Here is a 17,764-nt window from a genome sequence, read left to right on the forward strand (position 1 = left end):
CGCTGCTGTCGCCGGCGGGACTGCCTTCAGAGCTGGGCACCCAGCCAGCAGCCACCCATCTCTGGCCACCCTGCTCTGAAGGCAGACCCATCGCCAGCAGCAATACCATTGGTATGCACAGTGTTAACATACAATGAAACATATGCAAATTATGATCTATTTTTAAAGTTTGTTCGTGACCCTTTCGTACATTCTTGTGACCCACTTTTGGGTCACTACCCACGGGTTGAGAAATGCTGGACTAGAACAGAGGTGGTCACAAATGGCAGGCATCTTTCAGCGATCTCAGCCAAAATACCAATACCTGTTTCCCAGGGCGCAAGTCTGCTCTCTGCATTCATCTCTGTAACTAGAGTCAGTTCTTGGGGCAAACTCCCTTGCTGCTTGCAAGAGTGCCCCCCAAAAGTGACTGTGTCCCCAAACTAACCACAAGCAGTAATATTTCACAGACGGAACAGAGCTCCCATGCTATGGGGATACCTATGCTTCGAGCTGGAGGTGTAATTCCCAGCTCAGGTAGACATGCTCATGCTAGCTCTGATCATGTAGCCATGGCAGCTTAGTGTCTCTGACTGGCATGTACCCGGGGCAACTAACCCCCCCCTCCTTTTGCATTGCCATGGCTACATTCTCTTTTTAGCATGCTAGCTCTGATTGAGTATGTCTCCTCCAGCTGGGAGTCACAGCCCGAGCTCGAAGGGTGGCCGTACCTTTAGAAAAAGAATGGGTGAGACCCATGGGTAATAGCACCTGTGACATTGCACTCCATAGGAGTTATGGAAATATGCTTATCATAGAATATCAGCATTGGAAGGGACCTCAGAAGGGCATCTAGTCCAACCCACTGCTCAAAGCAGGACCAATTCCTAGATGGCTTTTTACCCCAGTTCCCTAAATGGCCCCCTCAAGGATTGAGCTTACAACTCTGGGTTTAGCAGGCCAATGCTCAAACTACTAAGCTATCCCTTCTCCCCATAAATGTGAATATGATGTAACTGGAATATGCTTCATGCAAAAGGTCTCTTGTAAGGTATCATTACAAAGCTTATAATCTGCTGAGTGTGTTCATCCTATTTGTATGAATGTATCATTCTTGTATCTGAAACTAGGAATATGAAGTATAACTCTGAAGTCCTATTGTAATTATGCAAAGTGTGGGCCATTAATGGTGGTTTAGAATCTTGATGTCTCCCATTGACTAGGATAAATGGTTGTAAATGGTTTATTTCCCTGCAAGCCTTCCTGTATACATGTGGGCCAGCCCGTCCGTAATGAAGAATGTCTCACAGGACATGTGACCAAATCACATGATACTGGAATCCATCTTAAATCTGGTACTTTTCCATTTAGAAGGAGGGGTGGGGACCCAGAGAGACAAAAGATTCCCGCCTTGTGCCAAAGTTGTAAAAGGGGGTGGAACAGAACAAAGGGGGTTGCCAGTCATGAGAATACCCCTGCTTTCTACCTAAGATGTTGGCTGGAACTAACAAGGACTGTACAGGGGAAAGGATTGGGCTCACACTAGGAAGGAGTCTGTGAAAGAAGCTTATTGGAACATCTGAGGGTGAGATTTTACCTGTAATCAGTTTCTTAATGTATTAGGCTAAGACTTGCATGTGTTGGCTTTATTTTGTTTGGTGACTTACTTTGTTCTGTCTGTTATTGCTTGAAACCACTTAAATCCTACTTTTTATACTTAATAAAATCACTTTTGTTTATTGATAAACCCAGAGTAAGTGATTAATACCTGGGGGAGCAAACAGCTGTGCATAGCTCTCTATCAGTGTTATAGAGGGCGAGCAATTCATGAGTTTACCCTGCATAAGCTTTATACAGAGTAAAACAGATTTATTTGAGGTTTGGATCCCATTGGGAACTGGGTGTCTGGGTGCTGGAGATAGACCTGCTGAGCAGTTTTTGGCCAAAGTCTGCAATTTGGGGGCGTGGGCCAGGCCTGGCTCTGTGTTGCAGCAGGCTAGCGTGTCTGGCTCAACAAGGCAGGGTTGTGGAGTCCCAAGCTGGCAGGGAAAATGGGCTCAGAGGTAAATTCAGCACGTCAGGTGACAGTCCCAAGCAGGTCTCTGTGACTGAACCTGTCACAGCACCCACTGGTGGTGCCCACCACAGCACTATTGTTATCCGTGTTCCAGCACTCTAATGATTTTGAAAATCAGCTCCCCCTTCCCCCACCGTGGAACGAGGAAGCAGTACTGAAATGTCTTAGTGATAACCCCTCGGCACTGGCTTTCAAGATCCCCATGCAAATTAGAAGCATGGGAACCAGACGGAAAACTCTGCTGCTGTAAATACAGGTAATTTAAATTTTAGACCACCATCCAAAGAAGTGGTCAGACCTAGTGAGAAGCTGATGTTGTAACCGACTGGTGGATATATCACAGGTCCCCCCCAGTGCCCAAGCCACAGAGGATAGGCGTCTGTTGCTGTGCCAGCTAGGGAACGTTGGCTCTTTAATTCAAGATGTGGCTTGTGGAAAATTCAGTGGAAGTTGGGCTCCTACCTTAGCCTCTTTGAAAATTCCAGCCTTATGTACCAATTAGCCTTCTAGAAACGTTTCCTGAGAGCTCCTTTGTATCTTTCTGTTCCTTTGTTTACACCGACCAAAGGACAAATACAATCTGTTCGCGAGCATAAAATTCTGTGCTCGGAAAACGGTAGGGCTGGAAAATCAACAAAGGGAAAGTATCTTCCTCCCTCTTGGTATGACTAGCTTAAAACCTGATACAACTTTATGGTTTTGGTACAGTGTGAACTGCTGAAATAAATGGGAGCTCCTGGACTGGATGCTTGTCAGATTTCAGTCACAGATGGTTTTTATAGTCTAAAAATAGAGAGTTTTAATGGAAACACCAACAAGGTATTCAAAGGGTTCTGGCAAGTTATTAGTATTAATTATCTGCACTCCAGTAACACCTAGAAGCAGCACCTGAAATCTGGGTCCCACTGCGCTAGGTGCTGTACATAGCAAGACAGTCCCTCCCCCAAAGTGCTGAAATAGACAAAATGCGGAAGGATAGACAAAGGGAAGTGACTTGGCCAAGACCACACAGCAGCTCCATGGGACTAGAACACAGGCCTCTTGACTCCTAGCCTAGGGCACTATCCACTAGGCTGTTCTGCCTCCCTAAGCAATGGTCCATACATATAACAGTTGTTTTTTCATTCTGTTCACCCCTTGGAAGTCTGGAATTAAAATCTGTTTCCCCCTGGAATCTGTTTTTCTCCACTATGCCCACAACATTGCTTTATTATTGTAGGGTTGCTCATGAAGCCTGGGCTGCTCTGTGGTGTTTTTACTGGAGGGTTGCCTGTGAGAGGTGAGCTAGGTGCACTGTGGTGAGAAAACTCCCCAGAGATTATTTCTGTTGGCTTCTTTCCTCCTCCAGTCCCCCACTCTCTGTCATACTCTGCACTCTCCTTAACTCTCACGGGGCGGGAATGTTGTTTGTGCGTATGGCTGTGTTGGAATTGCAAGCTATCATTTTAAGAGGTGGGGGGTCCCTAGTCCTGCTTGCAGACTAGTGGGTTCTGTAGCAAAGCTTGGATCTAGGTGCAACCAGGCTGGAAAGAATTGCCTAGCGTAAGGTGGGGGCCTCTCTGCCATACAAGCAGTTTGCTTTGTCTCTCTGTTTCGGGATTATCATTCTGAATGCTAAGCCCTAATGCAGTGTGACGTTGCAACCTTCCACCAAGAGTTTATGGTTTTATCTGACATCTCTGTGAAACACAACACTGTCGAGTGCTTAGTGCAAGGAACCAAGGCTCATGGGTTTCAGTCCCAGCTCTGCAACTGATTCCCTGGGTGACCTTGGCCAAGTCAATCAACCTCTCTGTTCCTCAGTTTCCCTAGGTCTGACATGGGGATAAAAACAAGCAATGCACAGAGGCTCAATCCTGATGGCAAAGCCCTTTGAGATCCTGGCTGGAAGGTTGCTAACCATGCGCAAAGCAATGCTGTCTCGTTCTGCACTCCAGGCATGCTTGTGGGGAAGGAGGGGGACCTGGCATTTTCAGTGCTGGCTGCCTGGATTTTTGCATTCTTCCAGGTGTCACCTTCCCCTAACAAGGCCGGCCTGGCCCTTTGTTGTGGGGGATGAGTCTATTTATTCCAGCGAGGTGAAGCCTCCCGGGCCTCCAGTGAAACATCTTTTAGATAATCTGGAGAGAGTCATTTGTCACCCTCACCACACAAATTAGTCAGAGATGGATGAGAGTCCCTGACCCAGGCTGGGAAAGCCACGCTGGGTGCCCACTTCTGCACACCAAGAGGCCGGGACATGATGGGGTGTGATGCTGGAGGGTCTCTTGCTCTGGGGGGGGATGAGTACTAGTGGGATTAGTCTCACACAAACATAGAAGTCCCCTGTTGGGGCATGTGGCCTATTCCCAGGCCAATGCGGGACTATCCCTAATGCCCCGTGATCTGGTCTCAGCTGCACTGGAGGGGAGTGAATTCGTGCCTGGAGGAGAGCAGTGACAGGAGCCTGGGTGTTAATAGCTGTCAAGAGCTACACCCGAGGGAGGAAATAAACCTCCCAGGTAACAAATGGGAAGTCAGTTCACTGTTAATAATAATACCAAGCTCCTATCAGCAGTAGAGCTCCAAGTTCCTTTACACAGGAGGTCAGGATCATTATCCCCATTTTACATTAGGGGAAACTGAGGCACAGAGAGGGGCTAGCTCAGTGGTTTGTGCATTGGCCTGCTAAACCCAGGGTTGTGAGTTCAATCCTTGAGGGGGCCATTTAGGGGTCTGGGAATTGGTCCTGCTTTGAGCAGGGGTTGGACTAGACCTCCTGAGGTTCCTTCCAGCTCTGATATTCTATGATTCAGGTCCTGTGAAGGCCTCTTCTGATTCCACTCGCTGTCCGATACCTGGCAGAGTCTCAGTCCCCCCTCCCTCCCTGCAACATGATGTGTGTCCTCAGACAGGGCCTGTTTGCATTGCTCACACTTCAGTTGTTAGCCATTTCCTGATCCCCCCCCTGCGATTACAATTTATATTACAGGAGCACCCAGCTGCCCCCCTGAGCTCAGTGCTGGACATACACACAGTGAGACAGTCCCTGTCTCAGACAGCTCCCAGTCTAAAAAGGCAGAACATGGGAGGGGGAACTGAGGCATAGACTTGGCAGAGGTGGGACTACCACCCAGGGCTCCAGACGCCTGGTCAGCATCTGAGCACACTCCATAGCCTCTTACTTTACCCATTAACCTCTCTCGGTTTGTCTTTCAGGGGATTCTTTCCCATGGCTATTACTAGTGTCCTTTCCCCAGGCTGTCACTCCCCAGTGTAGTCCAGCCCTGTTCTGCCTTACCTCCCCTAGTGCTCACAAGAGATTCCCCCACTTCGGCCTTGGTCCAATCTGTCGTTTCATCAAAGCCACCGAGCTGCCACTCCTGGGCTCTGAGTCTGGCCTGTGTCACGCAGGAGGTCAGACTAGATCATCACCAGGGGCCCTTCTGGCTTGGGAATCAGGGAATCGAGGAGTCGAGCTGGTCACCTGGAGGCAGGAGGGGTCGTGTGCCAGGGCTGAGCCCCCAAGGCTTCCTCTGGCTGCATCGCTGATGCCGCCTGGTTGACAAGCAGCGATTCTACCTCTCCCACAGGACTGCAGCTCTGCCCCCTGCCCAGGACAGGACAGCAGTGACTGCCAGGTGCAGACTGGGCCGAGACGAGAAGCAGCTCTCTGCGCTCGACCCCACGAGCCTCTGGCGCATGGATATTTTCATACTGCAGTTAAAGATCTAGGGGCTGAGCGGTTTTGATACTCAGACACCGTCCCCCCAGACACCGACACAGGCAATGGGTCTCCTGTACTCCATGGGTCGACCTCGCCTGGCCTGCCGCATTACTGGGGCTCCCAGCCTCCCCCATCTCCAATCTGCTCTGCAGAAGTCCAGGAGTCTCCTTGCCCTACTGCTCTTCCCTCTGCCCCATCTCAGCCCAGGCCTGGAGCTTGACTGGCGCTCCCAGCCCCGCACAGTCCTCTGCTCCTTGGCTCAATACAGGTTCTCTCTTAGCTCTCCAATCCCTCTGCGCCCTGCTCTCCAGCTGGGCCCTGCAGTGCAGCGTTGGAGCAATGCCCTCTCCCTCTCCCTTCATGAAGTCTTGCTTCAGAGTCCTAAGCTATAAATCTGTGTGCAGATCTTCAGCAGAGTCCTTCTGACCAGTCTCTCCTTCCTTCCACAGTGCTCTGTTACTTGTAATAAAGCTTGCCACACTCGATAGACGTGAATGACACAGAGACATTAAAGCACAAAAGTCAGGTGTCAAAACTCCACATCTCTGGGCTTATTCTGCCGCAAGCGGGTTTCAGAAACTATGGCATGCAAATTAGCTCTTGTCCATGATTGGTGGCTGTTTCTCCTCATCTTAAATCTCTCAGCTGCTTCACAGGAGCATTTTGTTTGGACCATCTCCCTGGGCGTGCCTGGCATTTTAGCGAGAGCCTGGCAGAAGACAGTGTGACGATTTTCTCCTGCGCTATCTGAAGATCAACAGCTTAGATTGCAATGATATTTTTATACTAAAACAAAACTCTTTGGGGCTGACATGGTGAGATGAGACAGCTGGGATAACTGACCCTTAATTTCTTCCAGAATGCACATTTTCTATTCAGTGCCCATTTGCTTGATATACCACTTCCAGGGTTGTTACAAAAGTGTGTGCACCTTGGGTACAACTGACTTTCTTCATGGAAGAGGTCAGCCCTTCCCCTGTGAATGGGCTTTCAGAGCAGAAACTTAATTCTCCCTAGTATTAACTGTTTGTGGTATAATAGCAGCTCGAGGCCCCAGCCATGATCAGGGCCTCATTGTGCTAGGTGCTGGACAAACACAGAGCAACAGTCCCTACCCTCCCTGAGTGGAGACTCCATGCTAGAGCGGTCACCAACAGGTACTCTTGGTGATCAGAAGCTAAAGGAGTAGCTTGAATAAATCGTTGGTGAGCCAGTGGTTTGAGCCCACAGGGAGTCCGTGGAGAGGGAAAGAGGAGGAGGTTTGAACAAAGAACTCCAATTTGAGAAGTAGGATTTTCTATGTTCTAAACCTGGGTCTGACAATGACTCCCTCTATGGCTCTTGATAAGGTAAGACTTTTCTGTGCCTCAGTTTTCCCAGCTGTAAAATGGGTGCAGAGGCCCAGGTCCTTGCTCTTGCACAAACTTCCTGTTGGACTCTGGGAAAGTCACTTAGCCTCTCTCTGCCAGTTTCCTATCTATAAACTAGGGATAATAGCACTTCTCTGCCTCATGGGAGTGTTGGGAGGTTAAAACCAAAAAGCATTGGGGAATGCTTTGAGATCTACAGATGGAAGACTGTATAAGAGCTAGCTAGGGTGGTGCATTGTATACACATGCTAGAGGGAATATCAACCTAGAAGTGTGCTGCTAGTGCTAACAATGTAACCTGCTTTATTTCTGAATTCTCCAAACACAGCGCAGCCGGTCCCCCAAAAGGATTCTGGGCAGGACAGTCTGTCATGTGGCAGCGGGAAAGATTCAAAGAGTTGCTTTTTCTGACGCTGAACAAGGAACTTGATTACAGTAAGGAACCCAGCATCACCCCGAAAGCGTCTCCTGCCTAGAACCTGCCCCAGAAATTCCTGCCACAAATGTAAAGAAACAGTGCACGTAGGCTCACCGAGTCCAATCGGGAATGTAGGGCCAGGTTTTCAGGTGCTCAGCACCTGCAGTCAGAGCCAGATTTTCAGAAGTGTGGGGCACCCAACACACCAAGGTGTTTCTGAAAATCTGGGCCTAAAGGGGAGCAGATCTCTTCTGAAAATCTAGGCCAAAGGGTCCAAAACTTACTGTCAGTGGAACTAGCACTGGACAGCATCCAAAACACCATGGGCACACTGCTGCCTGAGACCAGAATGCTATTTGCTTACCCACCTGCGAGGGGTGTACTGAGACCTGATTAGTTAATTGTCAGGTGCTTTGAAATATACAAACTCTTTGTCCTCGCTGAAGGCTCCCTGTGATGTAAACTAGCAAAAGGTTAATGCAAAGCGGAGAAAAATACATAGCAGAGGGGCAACTCTGGGACAGCGAAATGACTGCAGGTTCAAAGCAGGGAGGGAAATATTCCCCAGTGTTCAGGCACCAGAGGGAGGGGCACAGGTAAGGAAGCATGAAGGAGAGGGAGCAAAAATCTGAGAGAAAATGAGGATCCATTTGCAAAATGGGGAAAAAAGCCAAAGTCTGTAAAATCTCATCTCGCAGGGTTGTGTGGCACAGGCAAAGGCCATGAGCTTTAACAGCTCTAGGTTCTATTCCCAGTTCAACTCCTGAGCTGCAGTGTGACCAGTGCGTCATTTGCAGCGAAAGCGGGGCCAGGGCTTACATTCATACCTGATGCAGCAAGTCCAGAGGTGCTGGGGCTATGAACTGCCAAGCCCAGAGGTGCCAGGGCTCAGCAGTGTGTGTGAGGGTGGGCCCAGGGCTGTAACCAGGGTCGGGCAAGGGGGCAAAGCCACAGGGGTGGAAAAATGGAGCCACAGGTGATGTGTGGGGGGCATGTGCGCCCCGATTTTTTGGTTGCACCGCCCAACCCAGAGTGACTGGGACTGGGTGGCCTGCTGAGGTGGCGCTCCCATGTTGAACCGCACCGTGCGGGGCTGGCGCCATTGCTCGACCCCCCCCCCCCATCCCTCTGCACTAGGGTGACTAGATAGAAAGTGTGAAAAATCAGGACAGGGGATGGGGGGTAATAGATGCCTATATCACAAAAAGCCCCAAATATCGGGATCTGCCCCTATAATATCAGGACATCTGGTCACCCTAGCACCCATCTGTGGGGTGGTCACATGCCCCCCCCCCTTTAAATTGTGGGCCCCCCGCTATCAACAATTACGGGTCACCTCTAATTGTGGGGCGGAAAACGACAAAAGCCAGTAGGCGGCGCAAATACGCCAACTCGTCCCAGGCGCTAAAATGCCAAGTTTTGGCTCTGCCCGCAGCGACCGGGGGGCTGCGCCGGGGGGTGCCCGGCCCCAGAGCGAGACCCAGCCCTGCCCCACTCAGGCAAAGTGGGGAGGAGACAGCCGGGCCCAGAGGGGGGAAGGGCCAGGCCGGGCTGTGGGTCCTGGACCAATTACTGACCATTACCTAGCGGGGGGGGCTGCAGCAGCCATCCCCGTGGGCTCCGGCCTGCTCCGGCCGCGGGCTCTGGGGCGCCCCCCCACGGCAGCGCAGGGCACCGCTCGCAGCCCGGCTCCAGCGCAGAACCGTCGGGGTCGCGGGATCGAGCCCTGCTCCCGCGGAGGTTCCCGTCCCGGGGAGGGGGCTGCAGGACCCCCCGGGAGCGGCGGTGCCGGGGCAGCGGGGCTCGCCCGGGGAGGGGCGGGCAGGGCGGCCGGGGCTCTGCGGCTTTAAGAGGCAGTGCCCTGGCGCTGGCAGGGGGTGGGGCTCCCGGCAACGGAACTGAAGCCGCCGCAGACTGAGGGCTCGTCCCCGCCAGCGCACCTCCACCTGCGGGGCTGCCGAGCGACACCGGCCCGGCTCTGCGGGGCGAGCAGCCTGTCCCCAAGCGCCGGCCTCGCCCGGCCCCTCGCCCGGCTGCAAGCGGGCTCCAGCAAGGGATACCGGCCGGCCCCGATCTCCGCCCCCAGCGCACAAAGCCACGGGCCAGCGGCGTCTGCAGCGGAGGCTCCGCGGGGCTGGGGGCGAGCATGGCGGTGCAGGGGGGGTGAGCGCTCCCCTTACCCCCCGGCGCAGGGGCCGCTGGCGCGGAGTCCCGGGCGAGCCAACATGGGGTTCCTGCACCAGCTGCATCTCCTGCTCTGGAAGAACGTGACTCTCAAGCGCAGGAGCCCGGTAAGTCTGCGCGCTATTTCCGTGGCGCTGAAGATCGCGGTGGACTGGAGGGTGCCGGCTGGGCTGGGCGGCCTGCGGGGCCCGGGGCTGCTCTTCGGGGAAGGGAGGTTAAAGGGCAGATCCTTGGAAATCTGCCGCTGCTTCGCCTCTCTTTGTGATGGGGCGGAAAGCGCTGGCCTGGGGAAGGAGAGAGCGGAGGGGGAGAGGCTGCTGCACAGAAGGGGGAGCTGCCTGGGGTCAGCGATGGCAGCTGTAGCTTGTCCCTGGCTACCAGCCGCGGTGCAACAGGACTCAGGCCTCTGCATTCCCTGCCGTGCCTGGAGAGCCTGGGCTGGGAAATTCTCTCCCTCCCCCCAGATCAGCCGGGAGACCTCACTCCCTGCATGCAGTGAGATGGCAGCTGAGATCTGCCATGTCTATTTAATGAGCCGGGGGGGTCACTTCATAGCCCCCTCCCTGGGTCTGCAGGCGGCTTGTGTTTTTATTTCTCTTTCGCCTTTGAGCGTGAGACTGCCCCCCAGGTGTGGGTCTAGGAAGATGTGATATCCCAGGCTCTGGGTCCGTGAGGTGAATAATGGATGGGCTTTGGATGCAGAAATCTGGTGCTGGCTCTGTGATGGGTGCACGCAGTGTGCTTATAAACCCAAGAGAGGCCGCTCGGAGTCCGGTGTGTGTGTGTGTGTGTGTGTGTGTGTGTGTGTTACTGTGTGCTGTGTCCTCTAACACTCCTGTGTGCAGCAGCAACAATTGGGCCCCTTACCTGTGCAGCCTCACTGTGGGATAGGGTCACCTGGGCTACCCAGGCGCGGCTCCAGCAAGGGGCACCGTCTGCTGGTGCCGGTTCAGAATATCTGGGATGGATTCATGTTGTCGCCAAGATCTACAGCTTTGTCATCCTCTCCCCTGTCCCCTGCTCCCCGAAACTGACTAAAATCCCAGGTTTGCCATGCTTCTGTCCAGCTCCATTTTGATGATCCCGGTGAATGTGGCTGTTATGGGAGCACTATCACAAGCCATTTGTAGCCGTGTGCTATAAATAGGTTTCCAAATCCTATGTGGGTCAGCTGCATCTTTCCCCATTTGTTAATCTGGAGAGCGCTTTCCTGCTTTTGGGTGCTCAGGAAGCAATGCTGCAGACTGAGTGGGATTTAAAGTATATAGAGGATATGCCCCTTCCTCCCCCCCCCCCCCCCCCCCGCCTGTCCCGCTCCCTGATCCCAAGGGCTGTATCAGATCTCCAAAAGGAGACTCAATTTGGTGTCTAAGTATGAGGGGTCAGAGAAGAGGCACAAGAATGATTAGAGGATTAAGAAACCTACCTTATAGCAATAGGCTCAAGGAGCTCCATCTATTTAGCTTAACAAAGAGAGGGTTAAAGGGTGACTTTGATTACAGGCTGTACGTACCTACATGGGGAACAAATATTTAATACTGAGCTCTTCAATCTACCCGAGAAAGGTGTAACACGTTCTAATGTCTGCAAGTTGAAGCTAGACAAATTCAGACTGGAAATGAGATGTAAATTTTTAATGGTGAGAGTAATTACCCACTGGAACACTTTACCCCGGGGTCGTGGTGGAGTCTCCCTCACTGACCATTTTAAAATCAAGATTGGTTAGAAAAAACATCCAATGGGCTCTAGGAATTATTGTGTGGCCTGTGTGGTACAGGAGGTCAGACTAGATGATCACAATGGTCCCTTCTGGCCTTGGAATCGGTGAAGCTATAATGATTCTTACTTACATTTAACTCCTTCCCTTCCCCCACCCACTTCGCTCTGATTCATTGTTAAGAAATTACAAGGCTGACGAGTGCGTTTCATCGGCCGCACAGAGCTCTTGTCGTGCCATGGGCATTGATTAAAGAAGAATTATGCGCATAGTAATTAATGCAGAATGCGCTTGCGGGTTCCTAAGCAGAGGAAGTTTCTTCCTTGGTTGTTTGGCTACAATCCTGGGGCTTCGTTGGGTGACGGGCGAGTGAAGCAGGGTTGGGGGAAATAGCCCTTCCCAGGCGAATGGTGGAAGCCCTCTCCTTGGACGCATTTGAAAGCACGGTGGACAAAGCATCGGGAACAGGCAATGCTTCCCTGGCAGGATTGGGAGGGGGGCAGGTGACCTGGTCTAATTAGCCTCTGATTTGAGGGTTAGCAAGCAACAGCTTCAGAAATGTTGGGCTGGTATTTTCTCCCCCCACCCAATAATATAGATCCTGCAACTGTTGCTCACCTCAGCAGCCCTCAGCCACATTGAGGTAATGTGGGAACTCACAGGAGTGAGTGCTTGCAGCACTGGGCCTTATATCATCCTGGTATCTGGAGTGTCTATGGCTCGGATCGTCCAGCTGGGACTTGCTCGTGGAGGGGAAAGATCAGGCGAGGCTGGGCAGAATTCTCTCTTTATACTCCAAGCCCTGCTGTCTCCATGCCCACTAGCTTTAACTGAGGTACCAGTGCTGAGTCATCCTGTTGCATTACTAAGCAGCACTAGCCAGTCATGCTAGGGAGCGAAGCCTTGTGCTGTGGGTTCCTGCCCCTAAGGAAAGGGGCATGGGAACCTCACGCTAAGGGGTTTGGAGGGCGAAGGGCGGAGCTGGTAAATGCTCAGGGCAGTTTGGCTTTTTCAGGTCTGACACGTGCCCTGGGCATTCTCCTCCCCAAGAGTGACACGTGACAAACCCAAATGGCTTGTGAACCACACTGGCCACAGAAGCCCTGTGATTAGTTCCTCCACGGCTGGGCAGTCGCCGTGCTGCGTGGGCTGCATGCTCTGTGCACTAGGAAGGAGGCTCTTTGCTTCCTTTTCCCATCTGGCTCAGCTTCTCTGAAGAAGGGGGCAGAAGGGGGGAGGGAGAGCTCAGGGGTTTGAGCATTGGCCTGCTAAACCCAGGGTTGTGAGCTCAGTCCTTGAGGTGGCCACTTAGGGATCTGGGGCAAAATCAGTACTTGGTCCTGCTACTGAAGGCAGGGGGCTGGACTCAATGACCTTTCAAGGTCCCTTCCAGTTCTAGGAGATAGGATATCTCCATTTTCAAAAAGGACAGTGCGGGGTGTCTTCTCCTGGCACTGGGGCTGCCCTGCTCTCTGGAGCAGGGAATGTGGTGGAGCCAGCTGCTATGAGAATGCAGAGCCCCCCAGTTCAGGGGTGTGGCAGCACCACCTGGCTCGAAGTGGTTTCCATCATGTACAGGGTTTGCAGTTTTAATGGCTCCCAGCACCCACACCGTGCAAATTGTTCCAAGCCACTGCCCCCGATAGCACAGCACTGTGTGTGGGCTAAATACCTAGCTAGATGCGCCTTGGGGCAATGCGGGAGTGGGGGGGCTTCTTGGTTGCCAAAGGAGGGTCACTAAGCTGCCCAGGTGAGCTGTACTGGCACGATGCGCCTTGGGGCAGTGACGTGCTGCCAGGCGGATGTGTGCCAAGCTAGAGTCTGCCCCCCTCCTGCTGGGCAGCGCCCTAATCCACTGACCCTGACGAGGGTCCTGAGGAGCAGGGTGTTCAGGACAAGGCTGGCAGGGTCTGACCAGGAAGAGGCACCTCCCTGCCCACCCAAAGAACGTGTGTGTGAACCTAGCAAGCAGTGGTCCAGACGGCAGCATGGCATGCACTGCCCAGGAGCGTGCCCGCTCTCCGGGGGCTTGCAGAGCGTGCATCGGAGCAGCCACCCAAGCAGGTGCTGTGGGAGCCAGAGATCTACTGGGCAGCAGTATCTGTGTGCAGGGTGCCCCCTAGGCCCTGTCTCTGTGCAGCCTGTTTAGTTGGTGCGTGGCACCTCGTGAGCACCTCTCCTGCCACCCCTCACTCCTGCTGCAGGCTGGGCACCGCTCGCCCCTGGTGCGCACCTGGCTGTGACTGGTGTGCTCTGTGCCCGAGGCAGCGCTGCTCATGCTCCTTGCCTTGTGTAACTGGACACACTTCCTCTCTGCACCAGTGTAATCTCTGTATTAGCTGGTACCACACCCTAGGGCTGGGCTGGGTGGGTGGGTCAGGTGCCAAGGTAGAGCGGACCAGACTGGTCACCGCAGCCCTTCTCTGCTCCTCCTGTTTGCTAAATAGAACAGCAAGTCTGCCTGACCAGGCAAAAACTGAAACTGTGCCCTGCCAGGTAAAAATGCACGTCTGAGTCTGGTTTCAGTCTCCTGGCTGTGCCCTGATGTGGGCCAGGGGGCAGCTGGATAAGTGTAACTTCCCTCCTCCCCGCCATAGGGCTGTCTCTCCTGTTTCTGGCTGTGGCAACCGCTGCTGTCCCGCATGCTCCTGGCTGTGTGGGGCTGGGTACAAGGCTCCCAGCAGCCCACTCTGATCAGCACCTGGACTGGTCGTAGTGCCTGGGGACGCTGCTTTTACCCTGCGGCTGCCACTAAGCTCTGATCTCCATGCCAAGAGCGTCTTGCAGACACACTCTCCTGTCCGGGGCTCGTGGCGCTTGGGTTGCTCTGCAGCCCTCAGGGGAGCTGGCTGCCCTGCAGCGTCCCCTACAAGCCATAGTAATGCCCGTGTGTGTGTCTGTGTGCCACTAATGACTGGTGAAGAGAGGACACCGAGGAGGAGCTGGATGAGATGGGGTGGGGGGATCGGCTGAGGCCTTCACAATGTGGTCAGTGAGAAAAAACAGGCGATATCTCTGCCTTCTTCCAACCTTCCCGGAATCGTGGGCTAGATGGTCTTCCCCTTGCAGAGGTGCAGGAATGTGGCGGGTGGAAAAACCTAGCGGATCAAACATTGGCCTGGAAGTCAGAAGAGCTGGGTTGTAGTCCTGTCTGCCACTGACTTTCTCGGTGGCCTTGGGCAAGTCGCTTCCCAGCTCTGTGTCTCAGTTTCCCCTCCCACTCTCTCGTGTATCTAGATTGTAAGCGTCTCTGACGGGGACTGCCTCGTGTGTCTTACAGCACCTGGCACGATGGAGCCCTGAGCTCAGTTGGGGTCTGAATGTTGCTGTAATACAAACGATCAGCTGTGAACAGTGTCTTGTGTTGAAGTCTGAGGCTGTTTTTCCGAAGGGACTGAGCATCTGCGTTCCCAGCCACCTTGAGGGCATTGGTGGGTGCTCAGCACTTCTGGAAATCAGGCTGCTTGTCATTTGGTTCCCTCTGGAGAGGTCAGCTGGGGCGGGTGGCCCTGGGGTACCACACTGCACCACCAGGGAATGGGCTGCCTTGCCCAGCGGGTGAGGCTAGGTTTGGAGTCGAGTGAGCGGAGCAGCCGGAGAGTTGTACACGAGCGTGACGATGAGCCGATCCCAGTTCTGCGGTGACGCAGCGAGTAAGGGCAGGTCTCCGCTGTCACTGAGCAAACGTTAGATGGGCGCCGTGGGATGTCACGAACGCTTCACTAGTCGCTTTCTGCATCCCTCTTCCCTTCCTTGCTCTCTGTTACCAAGACGCTTGCTCCTCCTTCGCCAGCCCCGTCCTCCTGCCCGATTCGCTCGGCAAGGGCCTAAGCCGGCGTTGCTGCCGTCAGCTGCGGCATTGGGATGTGACGCCGCCCGCATAAGGATCAAGCAGCAGGAGGAAGGGGGCTGCCTGGGAAAAGAAGAGGTGGAATGCAGCAGTGACTTGGCAGGGAAGGCACGAGAGTCTTGTGGCAATTTGTTAAAGGGCAATTGTAGGACTTTCCCTTTTGTGCCCTGTAGGGCGCGTGTCAAAGGGGTGGGGGCTGACATTAGAAATTCCGGTCTTGTCTATCCTGGAAGAGTCTGTAGCTGACTGGAGATCCAGCCGAAGCATGCCCTGTCAACAGAACTACACTGAGATGCAGTTAAGATAGAGAGTACGTCTCAGGAAGTTCAAGGTCTATAATTACAACATCTAATGTTCAAAACCAAGCATTTAAACCCGGGGTATTCAGAGTTAAGGTTTCTCTTCACTCCAGACGTGTGAAGGTAAGAAATGAACAGTGAAGGCACCCAAACAATCATATCTCTACCCTGTAACTCTACACCACGCTATGGCTAAGGGATTCGAGTATTTGGAGTCCCAGATTAGATTGCATTGACTTTTTTCTTTAAACAAACATTTTTTTCATATTTTCTTCCTCCTCATTGCATCACTGCAGGGCAGAGTTAAGGTTGTTTGCAGGCCTTTGCTGTGCATTTTACCTTTAACATGTTTGGATTTACGTATAACCTGAACCCTGAATTTCCTGGGTTTTTGTAATGCCTGGTTTGGGGAGAATTACAAGCTTGCCGGAGTTCCTTCTAAAGCCCCAGGCAAGCCAGTCTGGTGGAGAGTAAATGCTGTGCGTTTGGGGAAGATGTGCTGGGTTTTTCATCCAGAACAGAGACATTGAATCATGGCTTTCAGTGCACAGCAGAACTCAAGCTAAACTCCAGTGTAATGCCATGAGAGCTGCCAAGGAAGTGCAACCCGAGTAGGGAGACGACTTTGGTTCAGACTACTTGAGATTCTTCTTTAACTCAACCCTGGTGTGCGTGTGCGTGCGGGGGGGAGGAGGGGTACTGGTTCTGTGAAGGATTATCCCCTCCTGCTCCTCAGCCCAGGGCAGAGCCCCCACGCCATGTCCAGAGTCCCGTTCCTCCTGACCCGCCTACTGGGAAGGCCAGACTGTGTGTGCAGCATGTTTCTTAAAGTTTTAAAAAAAGAGGGACAAGCTGGGGAAGGGGAGGTGGGAGAGGACTTCATTTGCTAAAACCACCCCCACAGATTGCCCGCGCCTGCTCTATCCACCGTCAAGGAGCAGAAATGGCCCCAGATCCGTGCCAGATCCTCTCTCTGAGCTCTGTGCAGGATCGGGGCGCCAGCCGGGAACCTCCAGTGAGAGACAGCCCTGGCTGCTGAATGGAGGTGCTGGAGCCGTGACCCATACTCCTGAGGGGGTCTCTGAAAGATCAGGTTTACCTCTATGGACGCTAGCTCTGGGCTTTAAGAGTCCCTGGTGTTCTTTGACCCTTTGCAGTATAATGTACTCATCCCACGGAGGGGGTGCGGTGATTCAAATAGGGTGTCACCTAACACCTTCTAGCCAAATGAGGTTTACTTTTTTGCCGGGATGAGCCAATCCAGACTCCTGGGCTGCTCTCTACGTAATGTACCCGTCTCTGGGAGCAAGGCAGCCCACACCTGTTGTGGATTAGCCCCGCAATGCCCATTACATAACACAGGGCTAAACGCCTTCATTTGGTGACGCCGCTCACCTGGAGTGAGGCCTCTGGGGGCGGCTGGTTTTATTCCCTGTCTCTGTTCCCCCTCCCTGTTCAGCCGGCAGCAGCCTCACCTTCTGTGGCTCTGGCTACAGAGCAAGAGGCAGGGTGGGGAGACGGACCAGGGCTGGCTCTGCTGTAGCTAGCGGGGTGGTGGCTTGGGTTAGCTACCCAAGAGTGCATGTAGGGTGACCAGATGTCCCGATTTTTGGGTCATTTTCTTATACAGGCTCCTATTACCCCCCTGTGTCCCGATTTTTCACACTTGCTGTCTGGTCACCCTAAGTGGACCTGGGGGGTTGGGCGGGTGGCTAGCCCGAGCGACTGCCCCTACCGCTGCGGCCTTGCTGGTATTCTGAGTGCACCAGCTCAAACCGAGCTAACGCTGGGGAGCAGCCCCCCAGCTGTCATGTACTCCTCATCTTAATGTCGCCGTTGAGGTCATGAAAAGCTGCTTCTCCGCAGCGCCTGCCGTCTGGAGTGGCCTTCCTGGTCGCCGTCAGGTGGGACTCTGGGCAAAGATGCTCAAACTTGGGTGCCTAACGTTAAGCATACTTGGGTGCCTATGGTGCTGAGCGCCCTTGGTTCCAATTGGCTTCCTTGGAGACATGGATGGTTGGCGTCCTTGCAAATCAGGCCGTTTCTCTGGGTGCCCAGATAAAGGTGCCCAGGTCTGATTATCGTGGCCTGTGCCTCTGGTTCCCCATCTGTAACATGGGGATGATGACCGGGACCTGCTTTCCTTCACTGGCGAGTCTTTCAT

The 17,764-nt window shown here is 53.3% G+C and overlaps 1 protein-coding gene and 1 pseudogene across 4 annotated transcripts in view; one reads left to right on the plus strand and one right to left on the minus strand.

Annotated features, from left to right (window-relative positions):
- LOC117867167 overlaps window positions 1-17,764 on the minus strand; it is a 658,956-nt pseudogene that overhangs the window by 250,805 nt on the left and 390,387 nt on the right.
- The window catches only part of ABCA2 (ATP binding cassette subfamily A member 2), a 142,660-nt gene continuing 134,357 nt past the window's right edge, over window positions 9,462-17,764 (plus strand). For all 4 annotated transcript variants that reach the window (XM_034751979.1, XM_034751982.1, XM_034751983.1 and 1 more), the window contains exon 1: window positions 9,462-9,841. In XM_034751979.1, the coding sequence (XP_034607870.1) occupies window positions 9,776-9,841 (66 nt within the window). In that variant the 5' untranslated portion in view covers window positions 9,462-9,775. The remainder of the gene's footprint in view (window positions 9,842-17,764) is intronic.

Source organism: Trachemys scripta, chromosome 17, assembly GCF_013100865.1.
Source record: "Trachemys scripta elegans isolate TJP31775 chromosome 17, CAS_Tse_1.0, whole genome shotgun sequence".
NCBI classification, from domain to species: Eukaryota; Metazoa; Chordata; order Testudines; family Emydidae; genus Trachemys; species Trachemys scripta.